Genomic DNA, 14,864 nt, shown 5'->3' with positions numbered 1-14,864 from the left:
TTTGTCATACGGCAACAGCAACAAGCTCACCCTGACAACGCACGGTCACAGCAGCGACCATTAGGTCGTACGCGTTTACCAGTGAACAGTCTTTTGGCAGGACACAAGCCGATCGTTCGCAAGATACGACCTACCTCCAAAGTTCAATTTACGATGCCTCCAGATGAAGTCACCAGGGAGACCAACAGGCCACGGGGTCCTCGAGCTATGCGCACGAAAATAATGATTGATGAACGCACTGATATTGCCAAGCAACACCAGCAACCACAAACTCAGCATCAACAACAGAAGTTTTCAGCCCAAGGAACAAGTCCACAACGGGGCGAGACTCTCACTTGGGAACAGGTAAAACCTTTATTACAAGTGAAGATTACAAAAATACGCATTATCTCATCCTTAAATACGTAGTAACAAAAAAAACTCAAAACAGGACTTTTTCTAATCGGTGTATTCAAATTGTTTCCGACACGCCCACAAATAAAAGGCCTTCAGCCTTCTAATGCTAGCATAAAACTTTTTGTTGTTCTTCGTCGAAATCAGATTGAGCGCGAACAACGTGAGAAATTTGGGTCGGACCGTGTACGAACGCGTAGTTGGAGCAGTAGCACCGACGACAGCTCAACGACGTCCCTTTGTGACCAGAGTCTTCATGACCTGGAAGGAGATTCATCATCGTTGTGTGTATCGCCTATACTTCCAGCCTCACCACGATCTCCACGGCTTGTGCAATCGACGGAGATCGGTAGCTCGGTTTATCAAACGCCAGCAACTGGTGGTTGCTCCACATCGCCAACGGTAGCCACGCCACATAGTACGGATAAGAAGGCCAGCAGCAGCAGCACAGGTGACAGTCCCTTAACGGAGACGAAGGATAGTGCTATGCATGCACAAGACCCGAAACAGGAACAGCCTGAAAAGATCGAGAGACAGAATCGATTCGTAGATCAGCCAAAGAAAGCTCTACCACCTGACAGAAAACCTGCGCGACAAGCAGGAGTTAACGCTGTCGAAATCGGGCTTCATAGCTACAGTACACTCCCAAGTATTCAGTATGCAAGTAAAGACACCGATGATAGAAAACTAAGCTGTCGTTCGAAAATGCCGCCTGAGACGGAAATTTCAGCTAAAGACGAAGTTGTAGTTGCTGTTGCGATGGCCACTCAATGCCGGCCACATGTGGTAAAGCTTCCACTTGACAGCCTTAGCAAACAAGAAACCATCATAGGGAAAAGCACTCCTTTAGAGGTTTCCCTGAGCTCGAATACAGAACCGATTGCAGATGTTGGGTTAGAGGAGACAGTCAATAGGGGTTCGTCTCCAAATAAAGTGCTGCCCAGTAGTGGTAACAACGGGGGCAGTAGCAACAAGACGCCGGCATCGGATTCGCTTCGTAAGCTGATTATTGCTGATGCTCCGCAAAGTTGGGTGACCCTGAGTGAAAAAGAGGACTCACCGTCAGCCATAGTAGCCGGTCCGGGAATGTGGCATCAAATCCCTGAGGGATCGTTTGTTGGAGACGGCGAAACCGATTCGGTACAGGTTATTCACAGTCAAAAGTAAGCAGTAAAAAATAGTGCTTTTTGGATTTGGGTTAAAGGTTGGATCAACAGAATAGTGTTTCATATTGTGCACCGGCGGATCTGCGGTGGGACAAAAGTCTGTCGAAAATTAGTCTTCATTTCACGTCTATGCAATTCACCGGTGTATATATATATATATATATATATATATATATATATACATATAATGCCTGACCCTGTACTAGCGCTTTTTCATAATAGATTAATACTTTTCTCTTTCGATTATGATTTTCGATAAGTGGGCAATCATTTGTCTCCACTTTAAGGTTGAGTATGTGAAAGGTCGTCTTTTTAATCACCGCTTTGCAAGCTGGCATGTGTGTGATGTACTAGCAGACTAGAATAACACTAACTCATGTGAATCAGTAGTTTTGTATGTATGACTTTGTCCGTTCAGTTGTTTTATGGTTGTCACCGATTTATTCATGACCGTTGAGTGGAAGATGGTTATCGACACACGAGCAGTATAGCGCCATTAGAACTACGTTGAAAATATCAGTTCAAGAATTATTGGCGTAAAAGAGAACAAAGGTGTAAAAGATAAGTATTTGTATGGACGCTATATAAAATTGGTGTTCGGTTTTAATATTACTTTATAATGCAGTGGTACCTTATTTTAAAATAGGGTGTTAGGTTATCTCATGTGCTTGCCTCAGAATAAAATAGGTATACGTCTTATCTAAACCAGCTTAATGGTATTTCGATTTATCAGAAGGCTGAATTTCATACAGCGACCTTTTATCACCTCTGCATTAGGTCTTAGATAGTTTATTTGATATGAATGCGTTGTCATCAGCTGGAGAAAATTACCAAGCGTTTAAGTTTAGTTCTAAATAAATTAAAACTTGAAAAATACCTTCCAAAAAAAAGGAAACCGATTTCTCTACACGTGCTTTATAACGTGAAAACAACTGAATTATGGATAACTAATTGACTATAAAACGCACCAGTCTAATTTTCTAACAATTCGTTCCACCTATGAGTTTTTGGTGAAGTCTAAGTTTATAGGACTGCAGAGCACGTTCGTGTGAGCCATAAAAGATTGGGTTTTGTTTGAATATAGTAGTTTTACTAACGTTTATTAATAAAATACATTTCAAATTAGGCTGAATTCAAATAGACAGACATCTTGACTTTACCGATTTTTACTTTTTGTATTGTGTTGTACAGTCTTATCGACTCATTATTAAAGTAAGCGGCCATAAAGTAACACAGCCTTTAAAATATAGAGGCGTTTAGAAAACCACTTATACTTTAAGATACAGTGCAAACAGTGCCGCTTTGACGGCATACCCGAGTAGCACGCGTGATCCGAAGTAGAGGACCTCTATAAACTAAATATTTCTCTCGTTCATCAAGAGACCTAGTCGTTTTTACTTGTAGTGAAATATTCTGATGCATAGATACTATATGACTGCTAATCTCTTGTTTGATATAATCCGCTATCCGCTACTGAATCTGTTATGCGACCCTTATCTTTGTACGTAGCCATCTTTTGTTGTGCCAAAGCGAACATTGGTAATGAGAGCTTATTTATTCCCTCCTACACTTCCAAGACACCTCTTATCATAAAACTGGATCAGTTTGTCACTAAAATTTTAACTTTTACTTCTTTCGATCACATCTAGATGAATAGGTTACTAGATAAATAAACATGTACACAAAATACATCAAGATTACTGAAGTGGTATTGTCATCTTTATTGATTCATTCGCGCTTCATACTTCCACAGCAAGAAGTGCCTAATTAACAAGGAGAAGCAGAACTGATCTGAACTGCACAGACTTGTCAAGAAACTAACGTATTCCACAGGTATTTTGTGATTATACAGACAAGAGAAACTCTAAAAAGTCGCATAAAGGGCACGTTTACGAAAAAGACTAAAGGCTTAGCTTAGATACTGAGAGAGCAAAATTCTCTGCGACAGAAAACTAGCCATTATATTTTCGTGTGCATTTGCAATAAGGGTGATGATGACATTAGTAGTCGTCCTAATAATAAGGATTTTTTGGTTTGCTTCGAGTTAAGTTCGTAAAGAAATAAACAGACTGACTTTACAAGCGTTAACGCCATTGTAAAAAAAACAGGGATATATGACATTCCACGTGGGCTAGAAGCTGTACCCATAACAACCCTGTTTACATGATTTAGGCGTTTGTTTTTGTTACCTGCTAGTCGCTTGTGTACCTTGGATAACGTTCGTCTATCTGTTCCGCGTGGAGATTCGTTTCAGCGCGCGATTAATTTGTTTATGTAGATACACGCACATACATACTATGTAACATGAAGTATACAACCGTGATAAAGATGTTGGAAATGGTAGATCGAAATACGAAAAAGCTGTCTTGATAATTTCTCAACCTTCAACGAACCTTTTTATGATTATAAGTTTCCGTAGAAGAAACAGTACATTGTGATTTAATCTTGAGCTTTTACAAGTATTACTGAAGTAAGTCAGCTAACGAAATTCCCTGCAAAAGAAATAAAAGTTCGTTATTGATTCTCAATCAGCTTGTATCGCTACTGGCACAGCCATCACCATATTGTATCGATGCGCATTAGATGTCTTTACAGTTAGTATTGAAAATTTTGGAATGTTGCATGAGTGCGCCGCTCGGCGTGCCCGTACAATCTGAACTATCTTACTGTATGCTAAGTCTGATATAACGTAATACCCATATATTTGTGTGCACATTGTATGTGTGTGGGTGATTGCGTGCGTCTGAACGGCTTGTACTGAACAGCGTTTTCGACTTTGCAAGGGAAACCGTTCGGAGTCAAAGCGTAGAGCGGACTTCGGGTCTCAGTGTAACGAAAGTCTTGCGACATGCAATCATTGACAAACGGTAGTTAACAGTCACTAGTGCGATCTTTATTTGTGTCCTTGTCTTACGCACAAAAGTGCAAGCAGTGCCTTGGGAGTACACATCAAGGAAGAGCCAGGCACGCCACCCTCACTCGACGAACTCCTCAAACGATACACAAAAGTTACCCACCTCGTTGAGGACGCCTCTGCAAGACTCGTCGCATCAACTTCCATCGACTCAGGAGATTCACGGTAGGCGAAACATGATAAAATAAAATGCAGTACAATTAATTGAGTAAAATTGCTATATGACCATTATGGTTATATTGCTTAAAACAGGCTTAAAAAATATTCGACCACGCGCCTTGTTTAGATATTGGATCGACTTTAATTTCTTGCGACGGACTATTTTATTGTGGCTTTTTACTAGTGTTCAATGGCGGTAAATTTATATTGAGTAACGTTAGCATCTGAGCACTTAGCGCAAAAGACAAATAATTGCGATTATTATTATTACTATGTATATGCTTCAGGTAATGGCGTAATAGGGCCTTTTGCTAAGAGTTGTCTAAGTTTTGAGCACCCTACTATGTATGTACATATGTAGATTGTGCTTTTAGAGAATTTCAAGCTATAGCTTTAATAAAATATGACAGGACTGTAGCGAATTTTTAGAATAGAATAATAGAAAATATTATCATAAGTTCACACTATTGCAGTACGCAGTATTGCATCTGGTCGTCCAAATAATTTGAAGTCCTTCGCTACTTCATGTATGAATTTCTTCTACGTAGCTGATTGTCGTTAGATGAGCCAAATGCCGAGGCTTGAAAAAAGCAAATAACCTTAGCATTTCTTTTTAAATACATGAACTTGATATTTCAGCACCCCTCCATCTCGAGCCGAATCGCCACCAGTTGTATCGTTCAGTTCGTTCCCCACTCAACGAACTTCGGCGTTGGACAACCAAGTTGCACACAGGCTCGAATGGTACTCTGATCATTAAGTGATTTAACACTGAACTATAACACATTGTAAATGTATGGACTAAAGGCAAGAAAAGTGAATCTTTACGCCGCGCCGAGATGCGACTGCTTGAACGCTGGAACTGAAGCCACTCTAAGGTGCCAACAAATCTGACGTTAACAAAATTTGATATTTTATTTTTTTGTCAACTACTCAATAAAGGGTTTAAGAATATTTACGAAATAATCGCCTTTAATAGCGATTAAAAGAATTTCGTCAACGACTTAAAACTTGTAACTAAATCGTTCTCACATTACCAATAAAAAACAAAAATAAAATAATATACAGTATAAACTAAATTTAAAAATATTGGTACTATGTGCATCTCTGCAAGTTTTTGGATCGTCTCTAATTAATAGGGTAGTCAAAAATTTAGTCATACCCATGGTCGCGTTTACGAAAACACACGAAATAATGAAAAGAGGCGTATGTTTTCAAATAATCGCTGTCGATTCCCTTGCATTCAACATCGATCAATAATGATGTAGTCATATTCTATTGGCAAATGTCTTTCATCATAACCTGTTAAAGTCAAGGAAAAACTATCGAATTTAGATGGTGAAACATTTAGAAGGTTTGCATTTACGTTTCGAATAATTCTAATTAAACAACGGCCTCATTTTGTTACCTGTTATAATTGCCTTTGTTATTTTCATCATATAATATAAACGCATGAACAGTGAACTGCGTGAAAAAAGATTTCGTTCAAAAAAATACCCAAAGTTCATGTTCAGTTCAAACTCGGATTGCTTACGGGTAACTGACTAGCTTAAATAATCACAGTTATGCAAGCGAACAACTTACGCAGTAACAAACAAGCCAATTAACCGGTAATCAATGGGGAAGTTATTAGGATAGCGCTTATTAGGGCCGAATAAAATGTTTGACGTTTTGTAGCTCATATGTGTTTGCTTTTTGATCTGTAACGTTATAGCAGAGAGCAAGTAGCGAGTGAACATGCGCGTGAACCTGATCCGACCTGCAATTTTGGGTTAATTCAATTCCGTGCATTGACAGCTCGTGAAAAAATTACATTATTGTTCTATATATACTACATAGATACGTTGAACCAGTAATTCGCTGAACTGATGGGACCGTAACCATCCAAGCTCCTTTCTGAAAGATGGTAACTTCCTCCGAAGATGCACTTCTCATGTACTTTAATTAAGTTGATATGCTTAATAAACGTTAGGCCCCACTTACTGAATTTACTGTATTACGCGAAATTTCATCTATGCTAAAACGAGTGCTAGAACCAACCGTAATGGCAGCAGTGTACTAAGGATAAAATCGAGCGTAATTGTGGCTGTGTTTGTCGAGGAATCGAAAAGCTCTCTGCATTTTTCCAGGTTATCGTATTATGAATTGTGCTAAAGTGAACGAACGTGTATATGATATAATAATTCAATGACTTCCACTCCAATCCTTTCCAATCCTTGCTAATTACGGAAGTGTAGCGGATACAGCTAACAGAGAGGGACGACAGTAATACAATAAAATAGTAACTTATTTGTATCATACATTATGCTGCACCATTGTTGGTAAGGGAGAACACCTGTCCAGAAAATGGAAAAACAAACGGTTTAGTTTTTACAATCATCATTTTATAATCCCACTAAAAACAATACTTTTTACAGTAATATTGGGCTGACAGAGTGCGCAAGGGAAGTTCCGAGTTGCTGTGTAAACCCAAAAAACTTCAAATAATCATAATACAGCTTTCATTGACTGGTCTGCCATTTCGGCATATTGCCGAGTTGTTCATCGGCTGCCTTCCTTCAAAAGTGTCTTTAAATAGTCGTCATTTCACTCAGATGGCCGACCATTGCGGTAGGCATCTTTTAAATCCTGGATACCATGTTCATACTTGGCAAATGACTCCTAAGCAGTTTTTTGAGTGATAACGCCGTTACCGTACACAGGGCAAATGTCTCAGTTTACCTCGGCTGCACTTTGGCCTTGACGAAATGCATAATACACAAGGTGTCGAAGATGTACCTTAATTTCAGCCTGGAGATTTGTTCGAGTCGAGTTCTCTCTCATAGCACAATCAGTACGTTAATAGATCAGGAAAGACATTCGAGCTACTTATTAGGAATAAATGACAAGTGGAGAGCAAGGAAAAAGGAAAACAAAAACCTTTGAGAAAAACGCGTGAACTTATTACCTAAGCTGAGAATTCATATTTTCACTGTAGCAACAAACGTATAAAAAATAGAGAGAAAGAACTCTAACTCTACGATATGAATCAAGCAAAAACAAGGATAACTCACGTTAGGTTTATTATATGCATGTTCTTGCTATATATAATGTTAGCATCGTCGTACGTAATCATTATACGTAGAATGCGTTTAAAATACTGAGAGAGGAAAAATATAACGTGTATACACCGCGATGGAATATACAATGACGTAACAGTAATGCAATAAATATTTGCTTCCTCTTCTTATTAGTTGGTAAAATAAATACGCTTCAGCAAAAGAAACGGAACGCATAGTGCTTTTGTTTGACCGTGGAAGATTCTTCGACAAAGACTGATTCTCATTTTAAATTCGATGAACATACATTATAACAATTATAATAATGGTAAACTAAGTGATAATAACGGTAGTACAGAAATAAAAAAAAAATAACACAGAATGCTGTTTACGAGGTCTATTTACTTTCTTGCACGGAGTTCAATCACGTGAAGCCAAGCCAACGCGCAGAAATGGCATTATGGTCTTTTTTTGGTATTTGTTAGAATGAGCGTATCTCATTTTCTTGTTTCGAAAAAAATTGCCGTTTCGATTCACAATACTTTGAAATCTCTGTGCTGTATTGAAAAGCATTCAGCCAATAGGATTTCGCAAAATCGAACAAGCATCGATTCTTCCTTTCATCATAGATATTCAATTCTTCAGTAAGCAAACGTGACTCTAGTTACGAGCTATAGGACTCTTTAGTTCATTCCATTTCTTACCTATTTAGGGACTATGTCCTCTGAATTGAATAAGTAAAAGACGAATGAAATGAAAGGCAATAAATGTAAGTTTAAAGTTACGCACGGATTGTGTAGACTATCTTGAAAACCTTCTTTTTCCTGGACATTTTTGTCCAGGTTTTAAGATTTTTTTCTATACGTTCATAAAGCTAAGCAACATTTCATTCATATTCTACGGAACAAATTGAACTTTCAAAATACTCGTATAGAAAAAAGTAAATAAATTACGGCCAATTTTTTTTTATTTCAATAGAAATCGCGTAATCACAAGTCTGTTTTCCACGCCTCGATGTCGCACTCTGACAGAATTTCAATAAAAATTCTCCTTATCTTCTTAAGTAGCTTATACACCATCATAGCATCATAAAAAGCTCAAGCTGTGCTGAAAAACTGGACTTTAGACTAACCTGAACAATTTTTACAAGTAAATATTTAGATAAAACAAATCATTTTCGCAAATGATTGTGGAGAAATTGTCTTCACGCTTCCGTAAGCCAGCTAATAAGGACTAAATAAAACCTGAGTAAAGCTGAATAAAACTGAGAACCTAAAGATAACATAATATCTGTACCTGTTTTTCAATAGTGAAATCATTGAACCTCTACAGAATAATGCACCAGTGGAAAACACTTCGTAAAAATAGAGATATGAAATTATTTAATGCTAATAATTTAATGCGTATACGAGTAAATCAGATGTATAAAAAAATACATTTATCTCTAGTTTTGTATGGATCAAAAATGTCTGCCTCGCTTATGATGGGCTTTTTAATGTTAAAATCGTTGCCTAATCCAACACGCTTTAAACAGAAATCCTATATTACACAAGATAATGATAACTAAATAATTTCCATTCTTATTAAGCTTGAAGATGATGGCTATTAAAAACGTGCTTAAGGTGGAACTTCGCTTCAGAAAGTAAACGACTTTTTACATTCGTAGATTGAATTCTTACAAGATATTTATTGCCAAGATATATATCACCTAATTTTGGCAGTGGCTCACTTGTATTGAGTTAGTTCTCAAACTGATCTCAGCGGATGTTAAAAAAATGCTCCCTTCATATAACCTAAACTGCATACGTTCATATAAAACTTTCATTACGTGGAAAATCTGGGTATTCCAATGAGACAATTCTGCATTTTGTGTTTTTTATCTGCATAAGCCTATATTGTAACAATTTATTTCTAGAAAAAGACATGTACAAAATGAAAGAGACTTTTTATACTATTAAATTGTATGTTCTGTCTTTTTTGTTATACTAAGCTACATTTCTTTCTTAGAATCTGTCCAGCCTTATTCGTTGAACAAGACTAACCCGATTAAGCGTTCAGCACATTTTGATTTGAATACAGACAAACAAAAAGGGCCGTTAAACAGTAATTAGTAGATCATACACTAAGATATGAATTTCTGTAGTTCTATATTTACTTTAGCGATTACTTGTTCTTCAAGTATGTTGGGGTTGTTTAATCGTATAAATCGCATAAACCATTTGCCAGCTAGTTTGTGTTTTTTAAAACCTCTACGAAAACAATACATTTACGGCCTTTCATAATTCGTAGCCCAGTATTTAATGCAACCATTATAAACGAATGTTCATTATATGAAGCAGTAACAAGAGAGCTTTGCAGATTTAAAAAAATAGCTTCAGTTATAGTATCGCATTGAACAGAACACGCCCTTCATGATTGCGTAGAGCATTAGTAAAAGGTCACACAAGTACATACGGGCGGATACATTCTCACTTATGAAATAAATTCAAATCGTTCTCTTTCATGGGTAAACATATTTCCAGGTAGCAACATTCAGCGCCATCTACATGAAATGTTGACGTTGAAATGGCATCACAACAAGGATGTAGATGGTGGATGTCTTCCGAGGTCGCTTAAATGTTTCCGATGAAGTTCTTCGGTCTCTTGACGTAATAAAAAAAAACGCTCCTGAATAACATCCGTAAAGGCTTTTCGTTTGGATGTCGCGGTCCACCGCTTTGTTTCCATCATTTGCTTTAACTCGCTGTCAATAAACGATGGTAATAGAAACAAAATAAGTAAGCGTGTCACTTATTATTGTAACAACAAACCATAGCGTCACTCACTACAATGGCAAGAAAACCTTATCTATTGAAGCATATGTATATATTAAACATGAATGTCTTTCAATCTACTTGCACTCTACTCTAATTTTCCGTAAACTCTGAATCAGTAAATGTACCTCGCGTCAGTTTCTCGCGAACCGAAGATGACTTCAAAGAACATTGCCGATTTGAATTACTTTGGTTGATTGCGCTACCATTTACCTGAAGTCGATAGGTTTTCCTACGTTTATCGTGACCACATGACCAAGCTGGGGTCTGTATGGCTCAACATTAGGTAACACATTATCCATTCCGATATGCCAAAACGGGATAAAGATCGGGCAGAGCTTGCTCTCTGCCAACAGGCGCCCTACGCCCCATTTTAGACGAATAAACTCCGAAGGGTCTATGTTCACCTTGCCTTCCGGGTAAATGTGGATCTAAAGGCGGCATGAATCCAACGAAAATAAATCGACACAAAATAGCAAGTAGTGCTATATGGGTATCAAGATAATTTAATCATAAGCACAGTAGGAGTGTACTAACCCGTAAATATATCATTCAACTACTCACATATATCGCGACACCTCTATGACGCCTCAGTTAAAAGCAAATTAGTTGTGTTAACTGTGTATCATCAATGTTCTGATTTTGACTAAAATTTTCGAAAGATTCTTCGAGAATACTGTGTAGATTTTAGGGTAATCCATATCGACATATGAATCATGCCCTTTTAAGAAATGAGCTTTGGCCCAGTAAGTTTTCTTTTTAGTTAACTAAAATTAGTTATAAGCAGTTACTAACAAAACATCAAGAACGGAGAAACGTAATAACAAAAATTCAGGGATAATTGCAAAATAAATATAATTGACAATGCATTCGGCTCAGTTTCCTAAAAATGTTTTTAAGCAACGAGAATGTCAAAGTTAATGGCATTTTAAACAATTTGCAATATGCAATAAAACTAAAGTGCTTTTTTCATCAAAACATCGCAAGCCGAGACAGTTGTATACCCATTTTCCGAGGTTAAGTAAGTCAACGCAGTAATCCATTCCGCGCTGGTACACGCCTTCGCCACGAATTACCGGTACGTTTTGGCCAAGCGCGAAAAAAATTGAATGTAATTCCGAGGTGAAACAGATATCGTGAGCAGCAAGGGCCCATCGCATCTTGCTGTTATTACAAAGGAGACTCAAAGGCAGCATACCTGCAGAAGGAACGACAAATCTCGAGGTTAATGTTGTACTGGTTACATCAATCGATGGCATATACAGAACCCCACGTTCGCTGATTTCAAATAAGAACACAATTGTTGCATGTACATACGTATGATAAGATAGCAGCCAATTCATTAGGGTATTCCTATCTCTTGTCTCCGCTGCCATACCAGAAAGTCCGCTCCAGCCGGCCGATGTTTGGCTAGCCGTGTTTAGTGAGCACAGATTTACAAACCTCATCGCCATCGTCATCGTTCGTAAACTCAGTTGGCCAGTTATTCGTCAACTTTATCCACCCCCACCCCCTCCCCCTCTCCTTCCCCGTTTCCATTACCGGCTCCCGAACGCATTTCTCTCACAAACCCTTGCGTCAGTAGAGGGTTTGATATGGCGGATATAAAGCGGTTCCCGATGTACACCCCCTAGGCTGTGCATACTGTGACGGATCGACCAATAACATAGGCAACGACAACAACATACCGCAGTAGCAGCAGCCCAGCATAAGGTGGAGCTACCCGCTTATTTCTCTATTCCTCGCTGTTATTCTTGCACAAATGACCAAACATTGGTGAACATTAAACACTGATCGACTTGTTGTTATTCAAGCATTACCAGAAAACCATTATTTGAATATGACGTGCGTACTGGGAACGGGATCTTCCCGTGAGATCAAACAGCAGTAACGTGTTTGCCTATCACAGTTAAAGACACTCGAACTAAGGTAGGTTTGACCCAATGTAGACATATTTGGTTTAGTGCTAAAAGAAGCCAACCATTTTAAATAATGCTGCGCAGCACTACTGGTGGAAAAATTTGGATTAATTTAGACATCTACATTCTTTCTGCATTTTTTTGATAATCTTATTCTATTTTGTTTTTTAAATATAAAGCATATATACACTAAACAGACGATTCTGAAGAAAATAAATTTAATAGATATACAGATATAGATTATATATACGTATATATATATATATATATATATATGTCTTGTTCACTTGTCTGCTTAAATACAAAAGTAAAGCATCTCCAGCAAATAATGGGTCATAATTAATATGAAGTTTACTTATCTATATAAAAATCCTTCTACATAATCAATACGTACTCCAAAGATAGGGATCATCCATGCAAGAGTGATGATTGCTTGCCGTTATGAGAGGAACTCCTGTTGGCCGTTTTTGCGCTGCTTTAACAAGTATCTCAACATTGTGATACCGAACGTTTGTACAGAACCCTGGAACCACAGAAAAAAACATCTAAACAGTTAGAAGGTACACTTACTTAGTGTAAAGTGATTTAGAACATGATATATTGATGCATGTTTCTATACCCTTACTGGATGAGGTAACCATATTCAATATATACACATATATCACACAGCAAAGGATTTCTTCGCTTCGAAAAAACATTGGCCAAGCCATAAATCCATATGAAACTTATTTTAAGGCTTAAAAATACATCTCTGCGGTCACACCGACTTGCGTTATTTGTTGTCCCTTTTATTAAATGCTTACGCAGATCTAAGCATAATTTATTGATTTTTATAGTTCAGTAAAAAGGAGAAATGACGAGCGGTGTCTCTTTTGTCGCTTGACAAATTATCTAGCGTCGCAACAAAAATAATTTTGACAACCATAGATGGGACAGTGGCTTTCACTATATAACAGGCACTTCCTAGGCAGACTCATCGCTAATGTGCCTTGTTTCTACGAAAGATAAGGGAAAATTTTTGCTTATGTAAATATCTATCTATAAATGACATGCATAGAGCCTTTATCTACAGAACAAGTTCCGATTTACATTTCTCACAATGCCTCGGGCCGCTCATATTTGTAATCTTCAGTGTTTCCGTTGCTATAATAATCGTGTCACAATTGATTCATGTCTACAACATAAGACGCAACCAGGTAAAGTTCATCATTATTATTTCAACAGTACCTTAGTCACGCTCCACGTAGTAGGTAAATTGGTGGTGATTTTATTTTTCTAGCTGCTGAATTGGATGGACAAAAGAGAGTATTTTCATGTAAAAACCGCTAGATTTTTTTAGGCATCAAGGAAAGTAGTAAGAATAATAAGTTTTAAATTAGAAAATTGTAGGGTAAAATCCGCAAAAAAATGTATATTGTTTTATTTCGTTTTTTTCTTAAGTTCTAGTTAGTCTTTAGGTTCCGCCGTTATCGCTTCATATCAGTCCGCGATTCAAGGTCAAGGCTTTATCCTTTATTATGTCCCGCAATATATCAACCGGTTTCATATGGGTGTGAACTTCCACTTACATTCTAACTAGACCTTTCTGCAGTGTGCAGACTGTAAACACGAATAAGGTAATGCATGCATATTTCAAACCGTACAAACTGGAACTAGCACTCCACTCTACTCCCCACGTTCGTTTGTAAGATCATGTAAACATGATAAGACATGGATTAGATCTTATTTGCTTTTGCCCATCTAAAAGCACTACCCAGCACAATGATCACGATGTCCCTTGACTAGAAATTAGAAATTATTAATACTCACTAGCAAACACCTTGGTTAGAGCGCCAACTAACGGCATAACAATTCGACTAGCTGCGTTCCACGCGATGCCGGAGCGGCCAGCTGGTGGCAGCGGCCACCGCACGCCCAAAGGCATGCCACAGATGAGATCGGATAACTTCACATATATCGATAGTATTCCATCCGAAAAGTACAATTGTCAAGTCGCGCACTCACACACACTCATTTCTCCTACCTCCACGTCCTTTATTTCGATTGCCGAAACCACTTGGTCTTTTCATATGTGTATTGCTGCTTCATATGTACAGACACTGACAAATGGACGTTTGATACCAACGGTTCAATTGGTGCGTGGCCGAGCTGGCTCATTTACAAAAAAAAAACTGTTAGAAAAGCTGTTTTCGGAAAGAGCGAAAAGAGATTATAGAAACGCCGCTGGACCAGTTCGAATTTCCTTCTGTGAATTAAGTTAATAAACAGAACGTGCGCGAAAAGTCGACATAGAGTGAGAACGAGCTAAACTATCTTAATAAGCAGCTAAGTTAAACTGTTACGTTTTTGGTGGACTACTTGATCTTTATAGCCGCCTAGCTGTAGACTACGACACGGATGACAGTATTAGCAAATAGAGAATTCGTTCTTGATTTTTAAAAAATACGCATTATTTTGAGGTC

General features: G+C 37.9%; 2 protein-coding genes across 6 annotated transcripts in view; one reads left to right on the top strand and one right to left on the bottom strand.

Annotated features, from left to right (window-relative positions):
* Positions 1-6,313, top strand: part of LOC111247040 (uncharacterized) — a 138,426-nt gene extending 132,113 nt beyond the window's left edge. For 2 of the 3 annotated variants that reach the window (XM_086984914.1, XM_086984915.1), the window contains 4 exons: positions 19-345; positions 541-1,556; positions 4,445-4,638; positions 5,272-6,313. In XM_086984914.1, coding sequence (XP_086841040.1) covers positions 19-345; positions 541-1,556; positions 4,445-4,638; positions 5,272-5,396 — 1,662 coding nt within the window. In that variant the 3' untranslated portion in view covers positions 5,397-6,313. The remainder of the gene's footprint in view (positions 1-18; positions 346-540; positions 1,557-4,444; positions 4,639-5,271) is intronic. The other variant, XM_022797567.2, reaches the window with a different exon arrangement.
* Positions 6,314-9,535: 3,222 nt separating this feature from the next.
* On the bottom strand, positions 9,536-14,738 carry Taz (tafazzin, phospholipid-lysophospholipid transacylase). 3 transcript variants are annotated; one of them, XM_086984920.1, is made up of 5 exons: positions 14,212-14,738; positions 12,797-12,947; positions 11,488-11,681; positions 10,697-10,914; positions 9,536-10,413 (listed from the first exon to the last, which is right to left on the bottom strand). In XM_086984920.1, exons 2-5 carry the CDS (start codon positions 12,945-12,947, stop codon positions 10,242-10,244), a joined length of 735 nt encoding a protein of 244 aa, XP_086841046.1. In that variant the 5' UTR covers positions 14,212-14,738; the 3' UTR covers positions 9,536-10,241. The 3 variants fall into 3 exon arrangements, 2 of the variants coding, with proteins under 2 accessions (XP_086841046.1, XP_022653308.1); XM_022797573.2 differs by having other exon boundaries at positions 12,797-12,925; XR_015324717.1 differs by having other exon boundaries at positions 10,274-10,413; positions 10,612-10,914; positions 12,797-12,925.
* Between the last annotated feature and the right edge of the window lie 126 nt (positions 14,739-14,864).

This window comes from Varroa destructor, unplaced genomic scaffold, assembly GCF_002443255.2.
Source record: "Varroa destructor unplaced genomic scaffold, Vdes_3.0 BEIS01000003.1, whole genome shotgun sequence".
NCBI classification, from domain to species: domain Eukaryota; kingdom Metazoa; phylum Arthropoda; class Arachnida; order Mesostigmata; family Varroidae; genus Varroa; species Varroa destructor.
This window is presented reverse-complemented; position numbering and strand designations above follow the sequence as displayed.